Consider the following 9,711-nt stretch of genomic DNA (forward strand, 5'->3'; position numbering starts at 1 on the left):
ACTTACCACCTCTGTGATACTTTTCACCAGTGTGTCTCCCAAAGGACAAACACTGCAAAGGATAATAAACTTGTTCAATTTTCTTTTCCTCTTTTGTAATCTCTTTTGTTGTTATTATTACAACACTATGAGTGTTGAGAAGAAATGTTTTATCTTTCATTATTGTTGTTGACCAGCTCTTCTTGTTATATTAAAGCAATAGCCACCATTCTCCCCCTTTTTGTGTGTACAGCACAGGGTATTGAACCTAGGGCTTGGTACATGCTAGGCAAATGTCTACTACTTTCTTGTGTGATTTATTTTAATATAGGGTCTCACTAAATTACTTTGCAGCAAGACTGGTTTTAAACTTTCCTGTTCAGAATCTTAAGCAGCTGCAATTTCAGAACTGTACTTCCAGACCCAGATCAGTTGCCTGGTTACTGTCTTTGTGGTAGGGAGTGAAGCAGGACCAGCTACAGAGAGAGTTGAATGTCACTGTTATCCAAATCAAAATCTCAGCAAGCTCATGGAGATCAAGAAGCTGAAATGAACTTTCATGAATGTCCCAAATTCAGACAAGGGAATGGGCCAACTTAATAATTGGATATCAATTGCCTCTTAGGAGGGGCAGGATATTCAGGTGTCTGCTGCTAGAGTATAACTCCTGGGGAAGAATTTATCTGTGAGCTAAGGGCATCAATTACTGGTTCTGAAGAGCATTAGCACAGGGAGTAAGGGGTGTACCATGGCATTAATGGTAGATGTGTATTGATAATTATCCAGATTTATTGAGTGTCCTTGCCAGGAGAAGGGGAGGGTTGGGAGAGTTCATTAATGCTGAGTAAGTAGTGATGTGCATTTATCGTGACTATAATTGACAATTCAAATGTGGCTTCCTTATCCAGCTTCATACTTGCCCGAAAAGCTGATCGACTTGCTAAGCTACATAAAGAAACAAGGTAAACAATTTATATCTGCAAAATCAATAAGGGTTGCCTTTACCTTCTGTTTGTTGCACCAATAATAGTAAAACAGCAGCAAGAAAAGCACAATAGTTTACAAATATTCTCAACCTCAACAAACCAACTTTTTATATACTTCATTATGTTTTCCTTGATTAAGTCAATGTCTGTGTGCATGTATTAATTTTATTTTATATATTTGTATTCAGTTTATGTGGTTATGAGGTAGGGTTTCCCTGTGAGATAATTTCAGGTAACCAAAATACCTAAGAGTACTACCCCTCACCTCTGAATATTGTCATTGGTAATAACTTTCTAACAAGGAAAAATCTTAACATGATTGTGTGTGTGTATGTGTGTGTGTGTGTGTGTGTGTGTTGCTTGTGTGTGTGTTCACACACTTGTGCATGCATGTGTGTATGTGTAGCTTCATGCATGCCATAATATATGAGTGGCGAACAAAAAACAATTTTTTTGGCATCAGTTCACTTCTGCCATGATATGGATCCCAGGGATTTAACTCAAGTCATGAAGATTATATAGCAAGCATGTGTACCTACTGAACCATCCTACTAACCCTAACATGGGAATTCTTGGGGAGGGGTCACATACATTCGAATCATAGCCCCTAACATGTGACAAAGTCAAGAGCAGCAGATAATACATCCAATTTTTTTTTTTTCATTGCACCAAACCAAGCTTGACATTTTCTTTTGGATTTCCTGCCTTTCCTTTCTGTTAATAATAAAATAAATACCAGGCTAGAGGTAGACATTTGGTTATGATTCCACATACTGACTGCACTGTAAAGTTCTTGTAAAACAAAAACCTTTACTGAATATGTCAGTGATGAGAGCAGAGGTTTTCAAAACTTACTGTGTCTAACTCTCCCAAAAGGTATTTAGAAAGTCTATTTTCTTGAGCCTTATAGAAAGTGATTCAGTAGGTTTGAAATAGAGGCCGAGAATTTGTATTTCCAACCACTTGCTCAGGTGATTATGATGAGGAGCAGATTATTAAGCTGGTGAACAGATATAACTCCAAAATGATTTGCATGGTGACCTTGTTTGGCTGCAATTTAAAATATATTCTATTAATTTTTAATCCAAACTAATCTAAATGCTTTAGTCTCAGTAGAGAATGTAGCTCATTGGTAAATCACATGTTTTGTGTGTGTGAAGCCCAGTGTCCCATCCCTGTCACATACTGATAAAAACTTTTTTGGTATAACATCATTGTCTTCCATATATCTTCTTAAAAGTTTTAATTTTAATGAGGGAAAGGTAATTCGCTTGTGTGTTTGATTCTTTTAATAATATGAAATATAGCACATGATGCTTTATTATGCTTTTATTATTTGATTAAAAGTTAATTACAATGAAGGTTGATTTTTAAGTTTAACTCTTGTAAAAATTTTATTATATTTCAAGAAAATAAGTTAAACACATCCAGCTTTTTAGAATACTGATTGGTAATATTCCTACTTTACTTGGCATATTCTTAATTGACTCTGAATGTCAGAATTACTGCTTACATCCCTCATAAAGTGAGAACCTGCTATCTCTTTGTGGTATAGAAAATGGGATACCATACTGGACTGAGCATAGAATTTGACTCAACACATATTGAGCATCTACTATGGGTTCAATGCTAGGAAAAGTAAATGTTTACCTTCCCATTACTTAACTGAATTGTAGTGAAGGAATAATCTGCAGCTCACTGAACTTCAGTGTCACCTCTTGAATGGAGTCTATAGATTAGACAGAGAAAGCAAATAAGCCGTAATCTTAACACTGTCCTAACTGTATGTTAGGGCTTTTAATCAAGCATTTTTTAACTGTCCTAGAATTAACATCCACTATACATTGTGTGACATCATTCATGAGGGATATTGTCTCCTTTAAGATCTGGCATCGAAACAGTATAGCAATAAGTACATTTATAATTTCACCTCCTCTTTCTAACTTAACCTTCTATACTCAATATGATAGGAGTTCTAAGAGTTATATCAATGGTGTAAAAAATAATGTTATCAAGAGTAATAAGCTTATATTTTGTTCCACACTATTTAAAGAAATTGGGGTTATGTTTAAAAAATATTTTCTGCTGCTATTGGCAATGTAAACTTGTATATTTTTATATTTGTTTTCTTTATTACTAATAAGATTGACTCTTGCATATTTGCATGCACTCACACATACATACACGTCTTAAACCATTTCTCTCATCTGGTCTTAGTGCTTGTTTTATGGATTTGAATAGCATCTTTTGCCTCTTTTTCATAAAAAAATATTTTCTGTTTATTAGCCTTTAACAAATATTTTGGAGGCATTTCTACATATTTAAATTATATAAAGGTGGAAAAGAATAAATGTAAATAGTATATATTCAATACTTGAGATAGAGCTATTAATTTACAAGATGAGTAAATTTAGTAAATTAGGTTTTTAAAATTTTCATCAGGAATAGTCATGAGTTTAAACTGTATCTTCTTTCAAGAAGAGTTTAGCCAAGCATGGCACAAAACACGCATAATGCCAGTGCTCAGGAGGTGTAGACAAGGGATCACAGCAAGTTTAAAACCACCCTCATCTGCATAGCAAGTTACAGGCTATACATAGTGAGACCTTTTCTTTTTTAAAAAAGAAGGAATATTCTGTTGATTTCTCAAATTACTGTGCTGAGGCATATGATGTTAATCAGCATACAGAAATTCACTGAGGCATATAAACTGAGTTCAGGGATTAATTGACTATTTGTTTTGTAGTTGCAAGAGGCTATTAAACTGAATTTTTCTTTGAGGAAGTCACTATCAAGTACCCTAGAACTTACTGTGTTTATTCTATGCCCATCAGTTATGACTTATTTAATATGCCTTTGCTCTTCTCTATAGGAAGAGGAAAATCTGTGAGCTGTATGCCAAAGTTCTGGAATCTCAAGAAGCTTTATATGTAAGAATCCCCAATCTCTAACAGGGTTTTCTCTGTTGGTTCAAAGTGGTTTCTTGTAAGTCTTAGCAGAGAATATAGATGGGCGTGTTTAATTTAGAGAACTGATTTCAGAAACCCAAAGGCATTAAAAACTAGTGTCAGGTACATGGAACTTGTGATATGGCATCACTTTGGGCTTTTTAAGTAAGTGTTCACTGCATAGTAGGCATTCAATTGAGGTAAGAAACTTGGAGCCACAATCATTATGTCACAGATCAGTGAGATTGCTCTGCATAACAGAGATCTTGTGCTTCTGTCATTGTCAAGTGCTTGCTGTAAAAGAAAACCCCAGGTATGTCATCATATGTTGCTGAAGGCACTGTGATATATATTTAACACAGCAGACTTCATGTTTACCCAGGTCAAAGACATACAAATTCATTTTTCTACATGGAGGCTCACTCCATACCTCATTTGGCACTCCAAGGGTTTTTATACTGCTTCTGAAAGAAGTGAGAAGGAAATGGTTTCTGAAGAGCCCAGCAATAGCTGAGGACTTTTTCTGAGCAAATAATAAATGCTTGGAATGTGACAGGAAAGTCATGGAAAGCTCCCTCATGGTCCCCAAGGAACACTTTCATCTTAATTGTCTCCTTTGAGCAGTATTTTTTGTCATAAACTTTTCCAGTTTAGGGAAGAGATTCTGAAAAATTGCTTTGTGCTCTGCCTACTACTTGCTTGCTCCCAGCCTGTCTTAATCACTCAGCGGAGAAGACCTATTCAAAAACTTATTTGTTGATAGGGTTTCCTGAAGACTCAGCTTTAGTCTTTAGAATCTGCATGACTGAGAGTGTCCTCTCTACCAAGTATTGAGCTATGTCTTGACTCCCTTAGGCAAGAAATTAAGATAAACAGTGTCTATTTTGCAATATACTCCTTTTTCCTGCAATGCTGGGAATTAAACATGGGGTCTTGTGCATGCTAGAAAAGTGTTCTGCCACTCAGCTTCATTCACAGATTTCTTTACCCCTCCCTTCTCTCCTACTTCTTCCCTTTCCCTTTCTTTCTAATTTTCTTACTTTTCTTATGCCAGGGCTCAAACTCAGGGCCTGGCAATTCATACCACTGAGTTCTACTTTCTGCTTTAAATATAAACTTTTTATTAATGTAAAATACATAAGAGCCTTCACTGTTGGCAGATTATAGTTCCACTATTGCTTTCTGTTGTAATTTTTCTCTCCATTGAACTACAGCCAGTCCATTATGAGGAGAAGAACTGGTGTGAGGAGCAGTACTCCGGGGGCTGCTACACAGCCTACTTCCCTCCTGGCATCATGACCCAGTATGGAAGGTACTACCCAATCACTGCACTTACTCATACAGGGTTTGCACACATTCAAACGAGCTGTGTTCACTAAGAATTGTAGAAATAGGCAGTATTCTTATTTGTAAATCCCAGACAAATTGTCAGCTTGTAACTCAGTGGATACCCTCAGAGAAGTAGATGTTAACGCACAGAGGTGTAGTAGGCAGGATTACAGGTGACAGCAGCACTTGTGAGATGAAGACAACTACATTGTCCTTTGTGGAGCCTTTTGAGCTCTCAGCTGTCCACTCACAGGACAATGGATGTATTTGTCCAACACATCTTTCTTGTCAACAGAGGAGCACCAGATATTTTTCAGAGGGAAGAGTCCTCAGTGTATATAGCTGAGGTGGGAGGAGAGGAGACCTGCTAGACTCCCTTTTCTTAGAACCAACCACCTTGTTTCATGTGCACTACTTCTTTGCCTTGTAGGCATAGGATCAAGGATCACCTACTCAGCCTTAAGAGATACTTTATAGGAAACTGTACCCCAGGCTGACTGGCTAGCTGAAAATAGTCATCATCACTTTTAGTGATGAGTAATCTTAGAGTCTGCTTCTCCCAGGCTTAATAGCTTAGATCTGTGTGCCCAGGTAAATGAAACAAAGACTAGACTTTTACTTTGGGCTGAGACTCATGAGTGTTTTCTCCTTGATTGGTTTCCCTTCCTTTAGTGGACTAGATGATGGCAGTAAGTGATTGGCTCATTTCCCCTCAGCATCTTCCCATTAACCCTGTGTGACCTCTTTATCTCCTTGAAGGGTGATTCGCCAGCCAGTAGGCAGGATTTACTTTGCAGGCACAGAAACAGCAACACAGTGGAGTGGCTACATGGAAGGAGCAGTCCAAGCTGGAGAACGAGCAGCTAGAGAGGTAAGGGAAAAAAATCTAAGGTGCACTCTTTCTCAGTTGTAATTACATCTCAGGAATCAGTACTGGGAATTTAATTGAAGTCTATAGCCCAGCCCTGTGGCACAATTTTTGTCATCTGATGTTTCTGGTTCTTTGTTTTATTTATATGCATAGACAATAAGAAACTAGATACTTATGCTATTTTATTGATACGAGTACACATTGATACCTTGATGCCTAGGAATAACGGACAATGATCAAACCAAGATAATTAGCATCTCCTTCATATCAAACATGTATCCTTTCTTTGAAACATTCCAAATTCTTCTAGATCTTTGCAACTATATAGTACAATGTGATTATCTTTAGTGACCCTATATTGCTATAAAATACTAGAATGTATTTTTCCAATTGAGCTATATTTTGGTACCTATTATTCACTCTAATTTCCCTTATTTCCTATTGCCTTTGTTAGCTTCTAGTAGCCTCTGTTCTTTTTTTATACTCCTATAGGATCCACTTATTTGGCTTCTGCATATAATGGATCATATGTTCTGTTTGTCTTTCTAGGCATGGAAGATTTCATTTAAAGTTGTGTTGTTTTCTAAGTCCATCCATGTTGTCACAGTGACAGCATTTCATTCTTATTTAAAGCTGAATAATGTTCCATTATATGTGAATAACAAATGTGCTTTATCCATTCTTCCATCTATTCCTTGACACTGATAGTCTATGTATACATTTCTCTGACACACACCTGTGGGTTCATCAATGTTTAATATGACCTTGAGTCTGTCAAAAGTCTGTGTCACATTATAATGCCATAATTAATTTTCTTTCAGGTCTTGAATGCTCTAGGAAAAGTTGCAAAGGAAGACATATGGGTTCAAGAGCCTGACTCCAAGGTAAGATTGACTACTCCATCTCTATTGACAAACTATAGCACATAAAAATTGTGTTGACCTTCTTTCAGTCTCTGCTTTTATTATAAATGTAACTGTCTTGGGGATAGAAATACACACTATTACAGATAGGCTTTGTTTCCTCTAGATATGCAAGGATTTCTTGTTAATGATCTATGTTCATTCATCTAGGATGTTCCAGCATTTGAAATTACCCATACCTTCTTTGAGAGGAACCTGCCTTCTGTGCCTGGTCTACTAAAGATCACTGGTGTTTCCACCTCCGTGGCCCTTCTCTGCTTTGTAATGTACAAGTTTAAACTGCTGCTGTGATCTTGATCTTTTTGACCCTCGGGCCTCCTGCTTGATCCCATCACCATCAAAAGGAAAATGTGGATGAATTATAGCCTGTGTCATTGGGCCATTTAAGTGCACTTGATTTAACCCTCCTCAGTTTATTCTCAGTCTTTGTAAAGTGACAACAATCCAAAGAATTAATTACCTAGATAATTTTAGTAAGATCAAGTTTCATCCTGTTTGTTAGACTAATTTGTGTTGGTTGATTGAATAAAATCCTGTGAGCGCTTAGTTTCAAAATGGTGAAGTACATGTGAGGAATAATTTCTGAGTTCGTCTTTTCTTGCCTTTAATGCAAAATGGATGGTTTCAGAAATAAAACACTTTACTGTGATTTATATGTAGGTACCCAGATGTGCAGAGTAAAATAGTAGCTGAAATCTTCCCTACGTGGCCTCACTAACCAATTCCATTTGAAACAAACTACAATAGGCACTTTCTTTTCTGGACTGTATCTAAACATGAATTGGCCCTCGTCAGTAACATTCTGTGCTTATTTAAGAAAATTAGCATTTTTTAGGTGTTCCCTGGCTGTCTGATCACAGAATTAAATCTCTAAATCAACCCGTGTCTTCAATATGGTTAAATAGTAGCATGCCATTTTTCTCAAGTACCAAAGGACACATGAAATTTTCTCTATTGTTATTCATTGAGACAGTCAAATACAGGGCTCAATCTGATAATATTACTTCTTTTAATTATTTGGTTTTATACCAAGCATTAAATTGAATGAATTTATATATCCAGACTTAGGATTCTTAGAATTATTGTGGGCCTGGAATGATGCCTATGCTTCTCTTTCCCATTTGAAAACTGCCAATTAAAAAAAATAAGAAAAAACAAAATATGTTCCAAAGGTTTCCCTAAACAGCACTTCCTTTTTAAAAGATGTAAACATATTTCTTATTTAAGAAGAACTAAATCATTGCCAGCACATGCCAGCCAACCCAAATTTATGACAGTAGCTTTATCATAAATGTAAACGTATGCCTCTGGATGCTGATATGAGGACTTAAGATCTTTCAAGGTTTGCCCATTGTAAGAACAAAAATCTAGATTTTTCTGCCCTGTTTTATCTTGCAATTCAAGGGCATTTTAACTAACTTAGAAAATTGAATGATATCTTAGATATTCACCAGTACGTAAGGAGTTTCCTAGATTCATAATAAACTGCAGGGAGAATTCTCATCACTAATCTGTTAGATTTGTGTGCATTAGCTTACTGATTAATTCAGTCCTGACACACCTTGAAAAATGATTTAAACAGCTGAACTGAAAAGGTTTCTAACAGTATTCAGATTATTAGCATTAAACTATTGAATGCTGAAAATCTCCTGAGTTTGCAGTTTACCCTCTTCTGCTTCTTAGAAATCCAATTAACCAATCCTGATGATATTAATCCTATTAAGCCACAGCTTTTATAGTAAAATGATTTCTAGTACAGATGTGCTCAGACATGTAATGAGAGTTGAGAAACATCATATGTGAGGCTGTCTACCACAAAGATAACATAGCTCTAAACAGAGAAAAAAGTAATTTTAAGAGGTTGATAATCCCCTTCACAGTTCTGAAGGCCAATTGGCCTTTTTCCATAGTTAGTATGAGAATTAGACTTAAGAAGTACACCTATTTGCCACAGCTGTTAAATATTGTCTCATATTATGATGAAAAAAATTAAACTTTACTGAAGGACTGTGAACTATGTTTTGTTTGGTGGTTGTGAACTTGGTGCCTAATGTTCAATGTCCAAACTTGGCCCCAGTACTACACGTGGGTATATGTTTATGTATATGATTTGCCACTGAAGTAAGATTTTGTCTGTATGGTACTGGGTTTTGTTGCTGTTAATAAAATGTGATGCCATCCTTCCTTCAGCCTGGCTTCTCTGTTTGTGTTTGTCTGATAGTTATATTGGAAGTTTGAAAATGGTTTCTCATAGCCAGAAGTCTACAGAAGATGAAGTTATAACGAAACATTTGTTATTGAGATTCCAAATTCTTAGCATTGGGTTTCATCTTCTAGTTATAAAAGTTGCCTGGGGAATAGGTCAAATACTATAATACTACAGTTGATCACTCCGGGTCACAGATGTAGATTTTATAACAAGGCTTCTCACCTAATTAGCCTATGATGCCTCAAGCAGATCACTTGGGTTCTCTGCCTCAGTTTCCCCATCTGTGGAAAGATGATCTTGAGCTAGATGTAGACTGATGTGCTGAGTCAGAGACAAGAGTTTACTAGAGACAGCATTCTAAGGGATGAGTAAGGCAGGATTGTGCTGGGCGAGAGTCAGCCTGCAATGCAGGACATTCGAATGGGGAAGCTAGAAGGTTGTTGAGAGCTGCCTTCATCAAGGACAG

At 36.6% G+C, this 9,711-nt stretch overlaps 1 protein-coding gene across 1 annotated transcript in view; it reads left to right on the top strand.

The window, feature by feature from the left end:
- Maoa (monoamine oxidase A) overlaps positions 1-9,225 on the top strand; it is a 57,863-nt gene extending 48,638 nt beyond the window's left edge. The window contains exons 10-16 of the mRNA XM_051178922.1: positions 888-941; positions 3,838-3,895; positions 5,128-5,225; positions 6,002-6,113; positions 6,935-6,997; positions 7,187-8,329; positions 8,379-9,225. Coding sequence (XP_051034879.1) covers positions 888-941; positions 3,838-3,895; positions 5,128-5,225; positions 6,002-6,113; positions 6,935-6,997; positions 7,187-7,327 — 526 coding nt within the window. The 3' untranslated portion in view covers positions 7,328-8,329; positions 8,379-9,225. The remainder of the gene's footprint in view (positions 1-887; positions 942-3,837; positions 3,896-5,127; positions 5,226-6,001; positions 6,114-6,934; positions 6,998-7,186; positions 8,330-8,378) is intronic.
- The last annotated feature ends 486 nt before the right edge of the window (positions 9,226-9,711 follow it).

This window comes from Phodopus roborovskii, unplaced genomic scaffold (genome assembly GCF_943737965.1).
Source record: "Phodopus roborovskii unplaced genomic scaffold, PHOROB, whole genome shotgun sequence".
Lineage (NCBI taxonomy): Eukaryota > Metazoa > Chordata > Mammalia > Rodentia > Cricetidae > Phodopus > Phodopus roborovskii.